This window comes from Mustela lutreola, chromosome 7 (genome assembly GCF_030435805.1).
Source record: "Mustela lutreola isolate mMusLut2 chromosome 7, mMusLut2.pri, whole genome shotgun sequence".
In the NCBI taxonomy this organism is placed as follows: Eukaryota; Metazoa; Chordata; class Mammalia; order Carnivora; family Mustelidae; genus Mustela; species Mustela lutreola.
Window position 1 is genome coordinate 105,784,054 of NC_081296.1, and position 20,204 is coordinate 105,804,257.

Sequence of the window (20,204 nt, forward strand, 5' to 3'; positions counted from 1 at the left end):
TGAGAAATGAGAACACTATATCCACACAAAAATTTGTACATGAATGTTCATAGCAGTATTATTCCTAAGTCAAAGAGCAGAACAAATCAAATGTCCATCAACTGATGAAGAGATAACCAAATATGTTCTATTCGAACAATGGAATATTATTCAGCAATAAATAGAAATGAAGTACTAATACATGCTAGCTATAACATGGGTGAACTTTGAATACATTATGCTAAATGAAAGAAGTTAGTCACAAAGAACTACATATTATCCCATTTCTATGAACTATCCAGAGTACACAAAACCACAGAGGCAGAAAGGAGATGGGTGGTTACTTAAAGCTGGGTGGAAATGTGGAATGACTTCTAATGAGTGTGGAATTTCTGTTTGAGGTGATAAATATTTTCTAAATCTGACTATGGTGATGACTGCACAACTTTGAATATACTAAAAACCATTAAATTACAAATTTTAATGGCTGTGCTGTATGGTACATGAATTATATATCAATAATGAGATTATTATAAAAAAAGGAAAAAAAGAAACCCTTCAAGATTCCAGAAGAAAAAAGATAATGGCATATATCAGGGCTGTGACAGTGGGATGAAGAGAGAGATTTGAGATGAGTTTAGTTGTTAAAATCAACAGGACTTGATGATTTGGTTGATTGGTTAGGAAGGTTAATCTGGTTTTAGTAATTCAAATCTAAGAGTATTTCTTGGAGAGCTTTTGTCGTAAGCCATAACAGTGACACTAGATCATCAGTGGCTCCTCTCCCGAAGCCTAATATAAAAACCAAAACAGTCAAAAACTAGCTCTCAGAAGAAGAGGAACAGCCCTAGCCTGGTTTAAGTCTTCAGTTACATTGTGATAGTAATGCTGCACCAGTTGATAAAATATTGAAATACTTGGTTAGTAAATAGCTGATGCCTGGAGCCCAATGCAGGGCTCCATCACTGGGCTCCACCCCAGCCCCCTGAGGTCATGACCTGAGCTTCCGGCAGATGCTTAGTTGACTGAGACATCCAGGTGCCCCTATGTATGTTTTTGTTCTTGTCCTTGGGTTGTTGTCAGTTTTTTGTTTGTTTGTTTGTTTGTTTTTAGAAATAGTCTACGTGCATAGAAAAATTCTGAAAGCATACAAAAGAAAATGTTAATAGTTGCGTACAGGGTGCAAATTCTCACAGGAGCTGGGAAAAGATTTTAGAAGGTATTTCTTTTCACTTTACAGTCTTTGGTAATTTGCACATTTTAGCCATAAGTGCATTTTCTTGTAATATTAAAAATTCCCCTAAAATAAAATTTTAATTACCTTAATTACCTTTAATTACCTTGAATGACAGTTTAAAAGAATACTCATTTTATCCTCTTATCAACCCTGTGAATATAAACAGCAGGCATTATCTCTATATTACACATAAGGATATATTTACATTCTTCCTTAATACAGCTCATACGATATAATAAAAGCATGGCATATCTTTAATTATGATTTTCCTCATTCAGTCACTCAACAAATATTTACTGAGCACCTATTATGTACTAACTTCTAATAGTGGCTAGGCACTATACTTTAGAGATTATAGTAGTAAACAAACCAAGTAGTTTTCCACTGTCATGAAACTTAAATTTTTTTAACACTTTATTTATTTATTTATTTAAGAGAGAGAGTGAGAGAGAGAGAGCTTAAGCATGGTGGGTCGGGGGAGGGAAAGAGCAGAGGGAGAGGGAGAAGCAGACCCTGTGCTGAGTGTGAAGCCATCCCATAACCTTGAGATCACAACCAAACTCAAATCAAGTCAGTCTCTCAATTGACTGAGCCACTCAGGTGTCTTGAAACTTATATTCTTAATGAGTGAGGAAAGAAATCAGATCATAAAAAAGGACATTTAACATTATAGAGATTTGGAGTGGACTAATATGATGGGTAATATGACTTTTAAGAGGTAACATTTGAGATCAATGACAAAATGGAGTGATACAAAGACCAATGGATAAGTAGTGTGGTAGAGGGAACACCCAATGCCAATTCTCTAGTGTGGGAATAAGTCTGGCATCTTCAGGGAACCACTGGAGTGTAGCAAGGTAAAGAAGTGGAGGGCAAGTACTACATGAAGGAGCAGTTGGGCTGGTTTCAGATCATGTAGGACTTCTTCAGTGATAGTAATGAGTTTAAGAAGTTTGGACATAATTTTAAATAAAGTGGGAAGCACTTGGAGAGTTTTAAAGAAAAATGTCTTGATCTTATTTAGAGAAGCAAGAGAGGACACAGGGAGATCAGTTAGGAATCTATCATCATAGTAGAAGCAAGAGATGATAGAATCTTGGACTAGGGTGTTGGCTCTGGAGATGGAATTGGTGCTCAGTTTCAGGCTATGTTTTGGAGATCGAGTTTTTGGGACTTGCTGATGGAGGACATGGTAAAGAGAGAAAACAACAAAGAACTAAAATGTAAATTTTTGTCTTGAGGAACCTGATGATCCTTGGGGCTCTTTACTGAGATGGAAGTCTAGGAGAGGGAGAATCAAGAATTTTATTTTTTGTTCACGTTATGTTTAAACCACCTATTTGATATCCAATAGCTGTCCAGCAAAGAGTTGAATACATATGTCCAAAGTTCCCAGAAGGGTCAGAGCAGGAATGACAGGTATACAACCAGACAGAGGTTACCTGGAGCAGTGTGTGGATACAAGGATAAGGAAGGGCATCCTGGGGCAAGCCGATAACTAGAATCACATAGAGGAGGACCAGCCAAGAAGCAGCCACTAGTTGAGGAAGGAGAAAAAAAGCAATCAAGGTGAGGCTCTACTGAAGAAAGACAGTAAACCAGCTTCAAGTGTGGGGACTGTAGAATTCTGCTGGCTAGTGGAGTAAGATGAATACTGAGAAGAAATAATCAACTTTGTTGACATGCAGATCACTACTGTCCTAGAAAGTGCCTTTCAGTGGAAGGAGGCGTGAGGAAGTCAGCCAACTGGAGTGAGTTTAGGCAAGAATATGAGGTGAGGAGATCTACTGACAAAGACTGTCCTTTGACTAGGACTTTCTAAAGACAGTGCACATTTTCATTTGAATTTGCATTTACAAATGCTTGAGAGAAAAAATATCTCAAATATTATAAGCCTATGTGTTTTGAATTTCAGATGTCGCATCTCTGTAACTACTACATTTAAAAACAAACTGAGGGACAACATACACCTTAAAGTGCATAAAGTGCACTCATCTCAACATGTACGACTTGATGGTTTTTTATGTGCACGCTCGTGTAACCAACTGTTGAGACCAAGTTAAAGAATGTGAAAAGCATCCCCTAAGTTTCCCTTGTGCACCTTTCCAGTCTGCAATCCCCCAGAAGTAAACCAATACGTTGATTTACATAAACATTCATTAGTTTTTTTTCCTTAAGATTTTATGTATTTATTAGAGGGATAGAGAAAAAGCACAAGTAGGCAGAGCAGCAGGGAGAGGGCGAAGCAGGCTCTCCGCGGTGCAGGGATCCCAGGGCGGGGCTTGATCCCAGAACTCCGAGATCCTGATCTGAGCCAAAGGCAGCCACTTAACCGACTGAGCCACCCAAGCGTCCAACATTCATTAGTTTTACTACAAAAGTTTTCGAAAGAAGCAAATGAAAGCTCTGAAGGGCAGTTAACTGGAAACTGTGTAAACTTACCAATCGGCTTGGGTAAGTATGAATACCAATTATTTGGCACCAAAATGCTGAAACAGCTTTAAAGCCAGTCGTCTCCGAAGCCCCTTCCCATTTCCTACGCCACGCCCACTGCTTGCGCTTCCCCTTCCCAAAAGTACTGGGGCTCAGGAGGCGGTGGGAAGAGACCGCTTTTCTGTCATGCGCACTAGGGATAGGCGCGCTTTCCGCTTTTCCACAAACCCAACTCACTAGGACCCGACCTCGTCATGCGCATTGAGAGTTCCCAGGAACGCGCGCGCGTGCGCGCTGACCGCGCGGTCAGGCGCATGAGCAGATAAGCTCGTGAGGGCGGAAGTGAGGAGCGGCTGCGCGGAGGTGGGGGCTGCCGCGCTTGCTGTTGGGTGGGAGAGCTGCAGTATGACGCCCTCCGGGAGTCCTGTGGTTCCCGTGGCAATGATGCTGCTCTTGCTTTGGGGGGCTCCTTGGACCCACGGGCGGCGGAGCGACGTGCGCATCATTACGGACGAGAATTGGAAAGAGTTGCTGCAAGGAGAGTGGATGATAGAATTGTGAGTGTGGGACCGTTGTCTCGGGTCCCCTCGGTGGGCCGGAATGCCAGTGTCCTAGATCCGAGTCTGGACACCCCACTTCACCTGCATTCACCGCCTCCTGCGGGTCCCAGGTTCTCCAGTACTCCGCTCCGAGCCGTGGAGCAGGCGTCCCTGATTCTTCAGATCCTTTAACTCCTCTTCGGATCAGCTTGGTCCCACCCCCTCCTCGTTTCTTACCGGGGAATATGAAGTTTCTTCTAAAATGTGCACCGTAGTTTTGTTTTTAGCGCCTAAAAGACGGCGTTCAACTTGGAATTCACTCAGCTGCTCATGAATTTGGGGGTGGAGGTGGCTCGTTTGACTAGTTTCTATACAGTTACTTATTTTAGAATGATTCTTCACAATCTAATAGACTTACCTTATATCAAACTTTACAAAACAGGAAATTGAGCTGAACCTCGCTTCTCTTTTTGTCTAGTTATCCTTTAAAACTCCATTTAAAGGAATTTGAGACTCCTTTTTTATTTTATAGATTGGGTATATTTTTATTTAAGGTACTGAGTAAATTCAAGTTGGGTTATTGTTAAATTTTCTTTTCTCTTTCTCCGCATCTCAGTTTTCCTTTGGATGTGTGTTTTTGCAAAGTACTGAGTATCCTGGATTGTTACTCTTACCTCCAAGTGATACTGCTTTAAAAAATTAATGTATGAGTGTGATTATAAACTCTTAAGACCACCGGGTCATCACTTACTTTTCAGAGGAAATCATATATTTCCGGGGATTCTCTTATAATGTCTCTTCTGCATAGGTAGAAAATAAACCGCCTGCTTTTGCTATAGTTGCTAAATTGGTGGTGGTGGTATTACTGATACAAACACCACTACTGAGTGTTTACTAAACACTGCTAACCACTTTCTATACATTATCCTATTTAATTCTCTACAAATTCTGTAAGATGGGTATTATTTTCCTCTTTCTACAAGTGAGAGAAATACCTAAAGGCATCATTAATCTGGCCCAGTATGGTAATACTGGCTTCCTTTCTGTTTTCAAAGCCCAAGAGTAGGTATGCAATAATTGTTAGAACAGCCCCCTTCTTTAACAGAGTTCAGTGAGTTTTTCTGTATGCTTGGGTTGTCAGTTAATGGATGGAGGTGGATGTTCCTAAAGGAGAGTGCAAAAGGCCAAATCAATAACTCTATCGAGTCATAAAATCGAAAAGGCACAGAACATTTATATGGGGGAAAAGATAGGGAAAAATGTTTATGTAGTGTGCACATAATCTGTAACTTAGTGAAATGAATTTTCAGACACCATTGAAGCTACAGGAGAGAGGAAATCTAATCAGAGACAACATTGGGTTTTTGTTGTCGTGAATAACTTGTTTTAGCTTGTGTCAATAAAATATTAATAGTTTCATGAATATTAAACAATAGTGATTATGAATTTATATGCAAAATACAGTCAAGTAATACATGAGGTTTTGTTTTTTTTTTTAAGATTTTAATTATTTATTTGACAGAGATCACAAGTAGGCAGAGAAGCAGGCAGAGAAGCAGGCAGAGAGAGAGGAGGAAGCAGGATCGATGTGGGGCTTGATCCCAGGACCCTGGGACCATGACCCAAGCCGAAGGCAGAGGCTTCAACCCACTGAGCCACCCAGGCGCCCCTACATGAGGTTTTTTAAATTTAGCTTATTCAAGTAATGCATGAATTTTTTTTTTTTTTAGCTCATTTGATCAAACTATACAGTGGTAAAAAATTTATTAGATTTGAATTTAGAACTGCTCTGTGAAATTAGAATATACCGATTCTTTTTTTCCTTTAGCTTTCTGAGTTTGAGGTTAAGACTTTAAAATCATCTAAGAACAAAAGGAACCTGAAAACAGAGCCCGGTACTAGTCCTGTTGATAGTCTGCTCTTATTACAAGTTTGTTATTTGCATTACATCCATCCTGATCAGTTTTTTTTACAGAGATACTTACAGTGAAATATAATCTCTTGTTAAGGATTTGGACTTTTATGTATGGTACTAGTCTTGTTTTATAGCGCCAGTTACTTTTAGGAATTCTATTTTCATAAAATAAGTTCAAATATAATGAAATCTAGAAACTGTACTCTTGTTTTCAACAAGTACTCACTTTATTCTTCTTGGTTCCATTAAAAAAAAAACAGGCAAATTAGAAGATTATATACAATAAAGTGAAGAATAAAACCCTAGAGAGAAATCAGGGCCTTGAAAGATGTGGAATATCAGAGGAGTAATTAAAAAGCTAATAAATTTACCCATAGATTTGTAAACCTGAGGTCTTAGAAACTGGCTGACCAAGGGCTGGCCAAAGGAATTTTGTTTGGCTTGCCTAGTGTTTGTGTCTGGGTTAAGTTTTGAGGTAGCATTTTTACATAAAAATGGAGATTTTCAGCTTCTTTTAAATAAGATAGAGCTGCTACCTAGCTATAATTCCCTTCCTGATGGTCTTGCTGTGAGTGATGGTTCCCCTCTTTTTTTTTTTTTTTTAAAGATTTTATTTATTTATTTGACAGGGAGAGATTACAAGTAGGCAGAGAGGCAGGCAGAGAGAGAGAGGAGGAAGCAGGCTCCCTGCTGAGCAGAGAGCCCGATGTGGGACTCGATCCCAGGACCCTGAGATCATGACCTGAGCTGAAGGCAGCAGCTTAACCCACTGAGCCACCCAGGCGCCCCGATGGTTCCCCTCTTAAGTAGGGCCGTGCATTTCCTTGTTCACCTCAGCCCTGGGCACTTCTATTTTTCCCGTGTGTGACTAATGTAGTGAAAATTGTTAAAACCAGTGAACTCCAAATTTGATTTTGAGGTTTCTGGTGGCCACATACTTAGGGAGAAATTCAAAGGTTTTGTTTTTGTTTTTGTTTTTGTTTTAATTGAGAGAAAGAGCACATGTCTGGGAAGGGGCAGAGCGAGAAGCTGACTCTCCTCTGCTGAGCAAGGAGACTGATGCATGGCTTGATTTTAGGACTTTGGGATTATGACCTGAGCTGAAGGCAGACACTTAACTGTCTCAGTCACTCAGGGACCCTGAGAAATTCATAGGTTTTTAAAGAGCTGTTTTGCATGTGAACTTAGGAACTAATTTTTGTGGCTTAAGAACTTACTCTCAGAATTATTTTTCTGTGATTAGCGTTATCATTTAATTTTGATTTCCAGAATGTTATACCCACAGTTGAAACTTTTTCATCTTCACAAAATTAGTCACTTTGCTATCTTGTTTTTGTATAAAATATTCTTCATGATCTATACACTTAGAATTTTTATCTCCATATGATCATATTAGAGTGCTTAACTTTTTTTCTGTTCTGTTTCTCAGTTACGCTCCATGGTGTCCTGCTTGTCAGAATCTTCAACCGGAATGGGAAGATTTTGCTGAATGGGGAGAAGATCTTGAGGTCAATGTTGCAAAAGTGGATGTCACAGAGCAGCCAGGTACTGTAGGTCTGTGGTTAGTCTTTGCAGATTGGGTTCATAAGTTCATCCTGTTTGCCACATCACTTGGTCTTAACTACATTTCATTAGGTTTTGAAAACATAACTGTACTACTTAAGCTGACTCACCCACCTCTCTGAGGAGGGATCCCTGTGCAGTGGCTGTAGAAAGCAGGTCTGTGGTTGTATATGCAGCTCATTCCTTTTATGTGTTGCTCTAAGGGACCTTGGAAACATTACCCTCTCCTCATTCTTGCCCATTTAACTGCCCCTGATCTTTCTTTCCTTTGTATCCCAGGGCCCAGATTAGCGAGTAAGATGCCTTTAAGAAGTCCTAGAATACTGTGGATGCCAAGCCATCATTTGCATCTATACCAAGCTTCAGAATAAGAATCTGGTTGAGGTTCTGTGTAGAGCCAAGATCATGTTCCCTGACGAGTGATCCGAATTTCTGAACTGGGTTTCAAATTTAATACCTGTGATTTGAGGACATGCTTTTAATAAATGGTTGTATATTTTAATCATGGTTGTGGAGTCAGACATACTCCTGAATAAGTGGCAGGCCTGTTCTTAAGGACACTTCTTTCTTAGGCCAGCCTCATCATACTTGCTCTTGGTCACATTAAACCTAGATTGTTGACTCTGTTCCCACCCCAGATGGCAATAATAGCTAAAGTTTATTGAGCACTTACCTAGTACAGATACTGCTCCGAGTGTTTTGCATTTATCCTGTATAATCCCATATAACCTTGTGGGGTAGGTAATATCCCCATTTTACAGATAAGAAAACTGAGGCATAGATTAATCGTTACTTAAGTTATTGCCTAACACATGGCTAATTTTTTTTTTGTTACTCATCTTATAAAAGGTTCAAAATATTCTCCATTTTTTTTTTTTAAAGATTTTATTTATTTATTTGACAGAGATCACAAGTAGGCAGAGAGGCAGGCAGAGAGGAGGAAGCAGGCTCCCTGCTGAGCAGAGAGCCCGATGCGGGGCTTGATCCCAGGACCCTGAGATCATGACCTGAGCTGAAAGCAGAGGCTTTAACCCACTGAGCCACCCAGGCGCCCCAAAATATTCTCCATTTTTAACAAACGTTTGACTCTGCCTTTGTTTTTCAAATTTCAAATGCAATTTCATTTGATTTTAGAGGTTTCTAAGACTACTGTTAAATTGTGCTTCCCCATTACTTATCGCTAGTAGTCTTATCATACAGTGGTATAAATGACCAAATGTTAATAAATACATATTCAGATCACTTAAGTAGTCAAACTTTTATGTACTTCTAGTTGAGATAATATACAATAGTGTTCATTTTTTTTAAAGTTGCTTTCAGTATGTAATTGGGATTTTTTTTCATTGTTACAAAGCTCAGCTGTTTTTAGGGATAATTTCATATGCTTTCCCCGTTAGTATTTAAATAATTCAGAATCAACTTTTTTTTTTTAAGATTTTATTTATTTATTTGACAGACAGAGATCACAAGTAGACAGAGAGGTAGGCAGAGAGAGAGGGGAAAGCAGGCTCCCTGCTGAGCAGAGAGCCCGATGTAGGGCTCGATCCCAGGACCCTGGGATCATGACCTGAGCTGAAGGCAGAGGCTTTAACCCACTGAGCCACCCAGGCACCCCTAGAATCAACTTTTAAGTAGTGATTGTTGGCTCATATAAAATCTGTTGTGTGTTCTTTCTTGTATTTATTTTTAATCTTTATAATTTTAGGGCTGAGTGGACGATTTATCATAACTGCTCTTCCTACTATTTATCAGTAAGTATTTGAAGATTCTTCGTTATGGAGAAGGATGCATCATAGTATAATGAGAATAGTAGGCCTCTGGCCTGGATCATGTTTAAAGAGCATTATATTCAGTAAGGCTCATTTTGCTCTTAGCGCTATCCTAGGTGTCTTTAGGTGGATGGATGAGGTATCAAACTGTCCCTGGTCTCAGAACTTTGTAATTATTTTGGAGGGTGTTCACATGAAATGGTGTGATACCATATAGCGTAATAAATGATTATGAGCCCAGAGTTGTGTTAAGTCCTGTAGAAAGCTTGGTGAGGGAAAAAAAAAATCACTGGGTTTAGGGTGGTTCCTGGAGAAATGGGGATGTGAACACAACCCTGAATTTTCAAAAGAGTACAGAAGTAAGCGTTCCATCTTTTGAATAATCTCATGAATGGTCATAAATAGGGACATGGTATGTTCAAAAATTGGCTAAGAAAGGGCTGTAGCTCAGTCTCCGGACAGTAGTAGGTGAAATGACAGTGCTAAATTGGAATGAGCAAGATTATGTAGTTTCTAGTATCAGATCTTTTAGTTTGAATTTGTCTAATAAACTGGGGATAGGAAATCTCCATTCTGTGCAGGCATACCTCATTTTATTGTGCTTCCCAGATACTGCAGTTTTTACAGATTGAAGATTTGTGGCAGCCTTGTATCAAGCCAGTCTATCCACCATTTTTCCAGCAGCATTTGCTCACTTTGTGTCTCAGTGTCACATTTTGGTAATTCTTGCAGTATTTCAAACTTTTTCATTACTCTGTTTCTTATGGTGGCCCATGATTACAGCTTGGTGAAAACTTAGATGATGGTTTACATTTTTTAGCAATAAAATATTTTTAAATGAAGGAATATACTTTTTTTTTTAAAGATATAATGCTATTGCATTCTTAATAGACTATAATATAGTAAATATTTACATGTACTCGGCAACCAAAAAGTCTTGTGACTTGATTTATTGTGATAATTGTTTTACTGGGGTGGGACTGTGATACCACCAAGGTATGCCTGTACCTGTCTGATACCTTAAAGTTCATCTAGCTGGTGAGTTGAATGCCAGGAGGTACTTCTCATTTCAAATATGAAAGCAAGCTGGCAATTCTTTGTGTGTTTATAGCACCTTTTTTTTTGGTCATCTTTTTTATTTTCATGTTAATGCCTGTTTCCCTCTACCTTTGTATTCTTCCCTACTCCCTTTGTGTCTGTTTATGTCACCATAAGTATTACTGTCCCTTTTCACTCAGTCCTTTTCTCCACATGTCCTGATGTGGAGAAACATCATTAACTGGTGCTGATTATTTTTATCATCTTCCTTCTTAGTTCTTAACATCCCCTGAACTTACCTGGAATTTCCTGTCTTTCTTTAGCTTACATTGTTTATCATGCCTGTTCTTTTGCCTGTTGAACTTCTACCTATTTTTCAAAAATAGCTCAAATGCCATTGCCTTTACAAAAAGTTTTTTTTGGGGTGGGGGGGCTTTTTTGTAGTCTTTGACTCTGAATGACTGAAGGATCCTCTAACCCTACTATAGGTAGTAGGGAGCTCTTGAAAGTTTTTGCACTTATGTGATAAAGAGAGAAGTATTCTATAGGATTAGACTGGCAGTATTATTGAGGGTAGTTTGGAAATAGTGAAGATGTAAGAGTAGAGAGAACATTTTTGAACCTATGAGAACTCCATACACAGGGAATGGGAAGGAAGGAGGGGGCTGTCAGGAAGAATGCAAAGTAGACTGTAGAGTAGAATGACTGAAATAGGAAGGGAAATACGATCAGATACCTTCAGTAATTTAAAGTAGCATGGTTAAGATGATGTTATTAGGGCTGAAAATACCAGAAAAATGCCTTAAATTTTTTAACCTATATACTTAGAAGTAACTAGTAATTAATAAGTGCAGACACTGTTCTAACAACTTTTCGTAGTCATTCCTTTATAAGGGCATCACACATTTATTGAGATATAATTGATTTATTATTTCATTGTTTTATTATTTGGAAAGGTAAGACTAGTCTGAAGGCTTATGATTGTTTATAACCTTGTTTAAATAAATTTGAAGCTAAGATGTTATGAGTGCAACTAGTTTAATTTGTTACTTGTGCATTATTAATGATTTTGAATGTAAGGATTGATTGTAAAATGAGGTTAAAAATAGCAAAACAAATACAAAGTTTATTTATTTGGTTCTGTTTAATACATGATTCTGGTCCTCTTTAGTTGTAAAGATGGTGAATTTAGGCGCTATCAGGGCCCAAGAACTAAGAAGGACTTCATAAACTTTATCAGCGAGAAAGAGTGGAAGAGTATTGAACCTGTTTCATCATGGTTTGGTCCAGGTTCTGTTCTGTAAGTATGAGGATTTTTCTTTTATTTATTTCAGAATTAACTGGACCAGTTACATTTTGTAGAAATAAAGCATTTATAGTGGGTTTTAATTCTTGGACCCTTAAGGTACATTCATATTTGCTGTGATATTTTTAGTTTTTTTCTCTTCTGAGACAAAAATACTTTGATCCTTGTTAAGCTAAAAGGAGGAATTCACTAGAATTGAAAGGCTTTTCAGGAATATTTTAGCTCTGTGGATTATGGTCATTTTTTTTTAAATTTTTTATTTTTTATAAACATATATTTTTATGCCCGGGGTACAGGTGGGTGAATCGCCAGGTTTACACACTTCACAGCACTCACCAAAGCACATACCCTCCCCAATGTCCATCACCCCACCTCCCTTCTCCCAACCGCCCCCCCCCACCCCCAACAACCCACAAACCATAAGTGACTCTTAATCTCACAAAACAAACTGAGGATTATGGTCATTTCTATCATCAGAAACTAATCAATCATCCTGAGCAGTATGATGGGTAAAGTTATTGGAGCTTAATACTGAAATAAGAAGTTTTAAACATATACCTCCTCTTGCTACCTTTAGATTTCAGTTCTTAATGTGATTGAATTATTCTACCCATCTGAATGGGTAGAACAAAAAAATAATGAATAATAATGAATGTATGGATGAATAGTGATCCTAATGGCCTGAGTAACCACTGGGCTTAATATTTATAGCTAGATATGTGGCGTAGTAAGAATTGGAGACAGCTAGCATATTTCCTGTTACCTGTTGGGGTGTAAGGCCTCACAGGTTTTTGAGAGACATCTAGAAATAACTGAGTTTTGCTGAGGTCCTCATGGACTCATGCTGGTGTGATTAAGCTATCTCTTCCTATCTTCTCACCACACTTGCTCTTGGAGGATGGGGGGGGGTTGTTACACAATGGTCTAAGAGAGAAAAATGCTGTGGATTCTGGGAGTGGAGGAAAGATGATCCATAAACAGTATACTGAAATAGAATTTTGTCTTTAGCACCTTTCCCTTACATCTTTCTTCCTGTGAGAATCTGAATTGAATTGTTCTGTATTTGTCTGAATTCCGCCTACTGAACCACCATGCCAACCCAGTTAAGGCACCTAATATTCCTGATAGAGCCTAATTAGTGCTGACTGTAGTGAGGCTATGTAGTGCTTTGTTTCAGTTCCTTGTTCCTCTTCCCATTTTGCAATTTAAACAACAGAAGGAATATGATTGAATCACTTTTTTATGTTGAACGAAATGCAACTGACTTTGTTAATTTGAAATCTCATAAATGATTCCTCCCTTTTCCAGTAGAAGAAGGGGTTGCTTGTAAGTCTTTGTTGAATCCTCAGGGATTCAGCAGTCCATGTCTTTGGTCTTGGTGGACCAAATAAAAGGTATTTTCAAGTGTTACTGTGGTCACCCCCCCCCAATGATGGGCAATGGGTTAGGTGATCCTGCGTACAGGAACTTTCGCTTAGGTGTGAATTAGTTTATGTGTTGGTAGCAACACCTGCACCAGAGGGGAAACAGTTGGGACCCCACAAACCCTTTTAGTTCTCGAGCATACGTTTCTAACTGCCCATCTAAACTACTTGGGTTTATGTGAAAATAATAATTATTTTTATTTATATTATTAGTATTTATTTTCTGTGTAATTTCTTTGTATATCATTAAGCTATATCAAACTAATGTATTATAAGTTTTATTTAATTGTAATACAAAAGGGGGTTAATTCAAGGATCAGTTCCACAAGTACTCCCAGTTCTTCCTTCAGAATCCCTCTTGTGGTCATTTTTTGAAGAATTTTAAGGATCAATAAGAGTTGCCATTGGCTTACAGTACACTTGACTCTAACTGGCACCATAGAGCTTGTAAGCTGTTATTCAGAGTATATTGGAGAAATCATCAGGTGAAAGTCTAACGGCAAAGCAATAGGGAAAAGGAAAAAAGTTACCAAGTGTTTTATTTATGAGGACATCACATAGTGACAACAATTCAAGAACTGTTAATTTTCATTAATGAGACTTTTTAATACAGGCTTGAAATCAGTGATGTATCACTAATCTTGATTAACACTAGCAATAAAATCTATCATGTCAGAGAAATTATAGAAATTTACCCAGAAGGGAAGGTATAGATACACACACGTTCTGCTTCAAAGCTGTGCGATTTACTCAGTTTCTCAGGGCTCTCTCCTTTCTTTCAGGATGAGCAGTATGTCTGCACTCTTTCAGCTCTCTATGTGGATCCGGGTATGGGCTAAAGTTTTATTTCTATTCTTAACATTTTTGGCACCACCCCTTTATTTTAAACAACCAGGTTTTTAGTTTATTTTTTAATTTTCATTTTAGACTTGCCATAACTATTTTATTGAAGACCTTGGATTACCAGTTTGGGGATCATATGCAGTTTTTGCTTTAGCAACTCTGCTTTCAGGACTACTACTAGGACTTGTAAGTATTTAGTTTTTCAGAGTACTAGGAAAAAATCCTTTACATCTGATAATTTAATATAGTTACACTAGCTCTGTCACATACATTGAGATGTCTTCTGTTTGTTTTTTTAGTGTATGATATTTGTGGCAGATTGCCTTTTTCCTTCAAAAAGGCGCAGACCACAGCCATACCCTTCCAGTAAGTATGTTTCTTAGTGTTTATTTTTTATTCACTGTAATCCTGTTCATTTCTGTGAATACAATCACAGCTCTAACAGATTGCCCTTCTAGCTTAGTGTTCTAAATGTGGAATGATAGGTTATATTGGAAGGGGCAGGGAAATATTTATTTCATGTAAGAATGACAGCCTGGTGGATTTTGAAACAGTTATTTTCTTGGCTTTTATGATGTAGAAAGTTTTAACATTGCATATAACTTGTAGATATTTAATGACATTGATCTGATGTCATTTTATTTGAGCCATCATATTCCTGGATCCATTTGAGTATACTTGAATCAGAAGAAGTTGAATATATTCTGCTCTTGAAGTCATTCATTATTATAATGACCACATTTGAAGATTTTTCTTTGTATGTTAGCCAAGTCTGTTTTTATGGTAGGATATTGGGAAAAGTAATTCCCATAGCTGATTTAGGAGTGGCATTGACATGGTACTACAAGATGAGTTTATATAATTAGAAGTATTCACTGATGTCTGTCTTAGTATAATAGCCTCTCAAACCTGCATTTAATCTTGAAAATTACAGTGTTATAGAAGCCCCCCTCTTTGCTGTTTATAAAGAACTTTCACATTGCGCAATCCCTTTCACTTTCCTGTAACTCTGGATTTCATAAATGATACTCTTTCCTTTTTGTGGTTGAAGAAAGTAAGGCTCAGAGAGATGAAATATTTTTCCAGGGTCACACAGAAGTGACAGAGTGGAGATTAGGGCCTAAATTAGACTGTTGGCATGACATTTTCATTGTGCTGCCTTTCATGATTTAGGATTTACTGAGGTCAGGACTCGTGAAATGAAGTCAGTGGAGATTGCTGATAACTTACAGATTATCTTTTCATTTCTTCGATCATTACGTCAATACCGAAAAGGACATATACAGGGGAAGGAATCATTTTATCCAGCAAGAGCCAGTGACCTCTAGGGAAAGAAATGCAAGCACAGATTACTTTGTAAAAGACAATTTAAAAGTTGGTGAATGTACATTTAATATTTATATCACTTGAAAAACCTTAACAAATTCGTCTCTTAAGTTATCTGTGGCACGACTGATAGATACCACAGTTCAGTGTGATACTGCCACTTCTATAGCAGGCCACATGATTTAAGTTGTTTTCTAGGATGTATTTAGCTTAGATTTTGAGTTGCTAGGGAAAGACCCAACCCAGTCCAGCTTTAAGCAAAATAGAACTTTATTGCCTCAGGGAGCAAGGAAGTCTGAGGGCAGAGATGGCTGGATCCTAGGGCTTAAATGTTAAGATGTTGTGTTTCTGAATTGCTTTGTTTTCTATGCCTTAGCTTGTTCCATTTTTGGCTCTTTTTAGTCCTTCGTGTAAAATGATTAAGCTCACAATCCAGAGTAAGGAGGAGATACACTTTCCCACTATACCCGCCTATCTTTAAAAAATTGTGGTGTACTCTACTAGTGTAAAGAGCTCACTTGTTTGGAACAATCACTGTAAATCAGGGTTTCTCAACCTGGACACGTCTCACATTTGGGCTGGTTAATTCTTGTGACAGACTGTCTTTTGTACATTGTTGGATGTTCGGCAGCATCCCGCTGGTTGGAAATACCACCACTCCTCTTAGTTGTGAGAACCAAAAATATCTCCATACATTGCTAAATGTTCTTTTGGCCAGGGGTGTAGGGTGGGGGCGGGAGTGGGGCAAAATCATCCCTGGTGGAGAACCACTACTGTGAACTGTAACAGGTGCTTACCACAACTACATGCTCTGTGGTACAGGGAAGGGGCTATTAACCCAACAGAAAGAGGGGTGCCAGCCCAAACAACAGATTGTTCACCATGTGGTAATCACTTTGGTGTTTTCTTCTGCCTTGCACCCTCGCATCTCCCTACTCTCTTCTAGATTGCCTAAGATTAGGGGCAGTCTAGGATCATTGAACAGGCTGAAGCTCCTTGGCCCAGTTCTGTATCTCTTAGTAACCTGGTATGTTCTAAGTTTAAGCGAACTATCAATAGGCCTGTTAAAAAAATGGAAAGGGTATGTGTGTGTGGACAGAGTTAAAAATTCATTGTGCTGTACTCTTAAGATTTGTACATTTTATTATTTGTAATTATATTTTAATGAAATTATGTATGTAAGGAAGAACATTTCTGAAACTCCCTGGAGAAAACCTGGATGGGAATATAACCTTCAATTGTAAATGTCTCATTCTTGTTCGCCTGGGAACTGAAACAAGGATAGTGTTGGAGTTTGTTTCAGTGTACTTGTTCACTGGAAGATTTAATAGCAAATTAAGGTGGTTCTAGTGAATGCAGTGCATGTTCTTACAGCATCCACATTCATAGCATTAATTTTGATTTATTAATTTCAGTTTGGTTCATAAACAGGCAGGTAATTGTAATGCATTTGGTAAGTAAAATGGATCTTCCTAACCACTTTTTGTTTTTATGGTGTCACTCTTAAAGATGACTTTTCCTTTTGGAAATCTAAACTTATGGTTGATAAATAAGTGGCAAAGCAGTTTGTGGGCATATGAATTATGTCTTCATTTTACTCTAATGCAAATCTGTTACAGCAACAACAACAACAAAAATCATTTCTGGTCTTGATCTTTTTTTTTTTTTTTAAATGCTCACCGTGAATGTTGTTATGTTATTACTGACTGTATTCCTTATGTTGTACTTTTCATCTCAGTGACTTACTTATTTTATAACTGGAAGTTTGTACCTCTTAATTCCCTCTGGTCTTTATTTTTAAGAAAAATTATTACCAGAATCTCAACCTTTGCAAAAAGTGGAGGAGGAACAAGAGGATGATGAAGATGATGTTTCAGAAGAGGAAGCAGGAAGTAAAGAAGGAACAAACAAAGACTTTGCACAGAATGCCATAAGACAACGCTCTGTGGGTCCTTCATTGGCCACAGATAAATCCTAGTTGGTTTTTATTAATACCATAATATTTTGGCAAAAAGAGAAGATTGAACATTTCTTTTGGTTTGAAGTAAACTGTGACATGCTTGTACATTGCAGGGTTCAGTCTAGATTGTCATTAGATTGAACAGACTACCTTCAGAAAATAAAAGTAGCACTATGTAAAAATGCATAAAAATGTTTGAAATAGGATTTAAGAATGGCAGTGATGGTTTAAACAATTCTTTAATTTTTTGAAAAATGTGGTGCCAAGCAATAAGATTTCAGTATGTTTGTTTAATAATCTGTTTCAAGTTTTCTAAGTTGAAAAATTACATTTCCCGAACACTGCATTATTAAGGTAGTTAAGGAGATTACTTTGGAGAAAAAGATTTCTCATTTGGTATAATTTTTCTCAGTTTCACTGTGTGAAAAAAAGAACATATTTCCCATAAATGGGAACTTTGCCCATTGTCTCAAGAAATGTGTATTTCAGTGACAACTCTGGTGGTTTTAGAGATAGATCCCAAAATTTCATCATATTTTTAGATTATGCAATTAATAAAAACTACCTTGCTTAATTACAGTTTTTTACATGTGATAATACAGGATATGCTACTGATTTAGGAAGTTTTTATATAAGTCGATGGTGTTGTCTTGATTCCTGTAAAGATTGGTTATCGTTTTTGTTCCCCCCGTTCAGTGTACAGTTTGTATTTTTCTTAACCATGGATTACATTTTTCATTTTCCAAATTGGATAATTTTCTGGAAATATTTTTCATTCTTAATAAATAGCCCTTTTTTGTTGTTTTAAACCGAAGTGGGCTGAGGGATCCTTAAAATTGAAGAGCTGTCTACCGATCATTTAAAATTTTGGCCATTTCAGATTTTATATCATTCTGTTGAACTTCTACTTGAACTTTTTTTTTTTTTTTGGATATGAAGGTGAACATTCCTGATTTTTATCTGATGTTGTGGAAAAGCCTTGATATTTTACATTTTGAAAATTCATAGAAAATTAGTTTGATATAAAATAAAGTTAGCATTCTACTCAGGAAAAAGTATTGTTTAGTGTATGTTTTCAATGTATAGTCATCCTCACAAAGTTCTTAATTTTACAAAGTCTGTATATGCTTGCTGTTTAAAAAATCATAGCATTCTTACATTTTGGACACACAGAATCTGTGTTCTGCTGTACTTTTTATTGTGTTGTATTTCACAATTGGGCACATCAGCAGTATGGGACATTTAGTATGGTTTTACTTTATAGAGAGTTAGAGCACAGAATTTTTACCTTAAAGCAAAATTGGGGAGGGGTGCTGGGTGGCAGTAAGAATTGTATTATTTACAAGAAGGGAGAAAACCATAACTCAGAGTGAATCACTTGTCCATTATGTAATAGTTTCTGTAATGTCCTCTTTTTTCTAGATTCTGCTTCTGTGTGAATTCATTAGACTTACACAGTATCATAATGTACAGCAGTTTTCTTGAAAGGCCTTGCCTTTAGAATATTAAATATTCTACTGTTGCAGAGTTTGGATGTATAATTTTGTGTTGCTTTAGAAAAATAGTCTAAGCACAAAATAAACTTTTCTAAGCACTTCATTAAAGCTGGAGATAAGTGTGATTTCTGGATAGAAAATTTTAATTACTTTGTGTTTATTGATGTTCCAATGAATAGTTGTGTCACTGTATGTGTTCTTGATCTGTACAGTCAAAAGGCTAGAGTCTTACACATCTTTTTCTTTTTCTTGAGATGACAAAAAAACAGTACTCTTTAGTCAGGCATGTTGTTTTCTAGTGTTCTAGTATACGCGGCATAGATTTTAAGTTTCTAAGTGGTTAGAAAATACGATATATGTAGAAAATTAAAAGCAGCCTGAATAGGCAGAGACATGATATTTCAGAAAACATAATCTTGCATTCCATCAGGACTCTGGCATCTCTCCAGTGACTCTTAAGTCACTTTAGACATCTGAATAATCAATTTTCGGTCACACCAGCAACACGCAGAAACTATACGGGATCATTTTACCTTTAACAGATCCCTTTTGTTTCCATTACTGGGTTAACGGTGCTCTATATGGCAGCTTAGGAGAAATTAAGATGCAGTATGAGCATTCTGGAGAACTCTGCTCCCCACTCCCAGTAATTATTCAGTGCTACCATGGAAGTGGAAAATCTGATCACTCCGATGGAGAATTCAGTTCTAGCACATACTGCCTAGATACTTAATGAGCAGGAATGAGAAGAGTTGTAATGAAGAGTCCTGTGTATCTCATAGTAGCTTCCATTCACCAGGGTTTTTTTTTTTTTTTTTTTTTAAGATTTTATTTATTTATTTGACAGATAGAGATCACAAGTAGGCAGAAAAGCAGGCAGAGAGAGAGGAGGAAGCAGGCTCCCTGCTGAGCAGAGAGCCCGATTCAGGGCTCCATCCCAGGACCCTGGGATCATGACCTGAGCCGAAGGCAGAGGCTTTAACCCACTGAGGCACCCAAGGACCCCAGGATTCTTTTTCCTTCACATTCTTGCCAACATTTGCTATCCCTTCACTCTTTGAGATTTAGCCATCCTGACAGGTGGAAGGTGATACCTCATTGTGGTTTTGATTTGCATTTCCCTGAGGGTGAGTGATGTTGACCATCTTTTCATGTGTCTTTTGGCCATCTGGATGTTGTCTTTGGAAAATTGTCTAGTCGGGTCCTCTGCCCATTTTAATCCAATCATTTTGGTGTTTTTGGTGTCAGGTTGTATAAATTCTTTATATATTTTGGATATTAGCCCATGACTGGATAGATCATTTGCAGATAACCTTTTCAGATAATCTTTTCAGTTATTCAGTAGGTTGCCTTTTTATTTTGATGTAGTTCCAATA

General features: G+C 37.7%; 1 protein-coding gene, 1 long non-coding RNA gene and 1 other non-coding gene across 3 annotated transcripts in view; 2 read left to right on the forward strand and 1 right to left on the reverse strand.

Moving 5' to 3' along the window:
• The window catches only part of LOC131836555 (uncharacterized), a 56,461-nt gene extending 52,575 nt beyond the window's left edge, over positions 1–3,886 (reverse strand). Inside the window, exon 1 of the long non-coding RNA XR_009355668.1 lies at positions 3,659–3,886. This is a non-coding gene — a long non-coding RNA (uncharacterized LOC131836555). The remainder of the gene's footprint in view (positions 1–3,658) is intronic.
• An 83-nt stretch (positions 3,887–3,969) lies between these two features.
• Positions 3,970–18,936, forward strand: TMX1 (thioredoxin related transmembrane protein 1). Its single transcript, XM_059182080.1, has 8 exons — positions 3,970–4,206; positions 7,533–7,648; positions 9,372–9,417; positions 11,645–11,773; positions 13,986–14,031; positions 14,131–14,232; positions 14,346–14,412; positions 17,175–18,936. The coding sequence occupies exons 1-8, from the start codon at positions 4,055–4,057 to the stop codon at positions 17,348–17,350; spliced, it is 834 nt and encodes a 277-aa protein (XP_059038063.1). The 5' UTR covers positions 3,970–4,054; the 3' UTR covers positions 17,351–18,936.
• LOC131837724 (small nucleolar RNA SNORA70) lies at positions 7,754–7,886 on the forward strand. Its single transcript, XR_009356313.1, has one exon. It is a non-coding gene; the product is annotated as a small nucleolar RNA SNORA70 (small nucleolar RNA).
• Positions 18,937–20,204: the final 1,268 nt, after the last annotated feature.

Coding starts and splice junctions, on each gene's coding strand:
- TMX1 (XM_059182080.1), top strand. CDS start 4,055: ATGACGCCCTCCGGGAGTCCTGTGGTTCCCGTGGCAATGATGCTGCTC. Junction 4,207..7,532: donor GGAGAGTGGATGATAGAATT/GTGAGTGTGGGA, acceptor TCTGTTTCTCAG/TTACGCTCCATGGTGTCCTG. Junction 11,774..13,985: donor TTTGGTCCAGGTTCTGTTCT/GTAAGTATGAGG, acceptor CCTTTCTTTCAG/GATGAGCAGTATGTCTGCAC.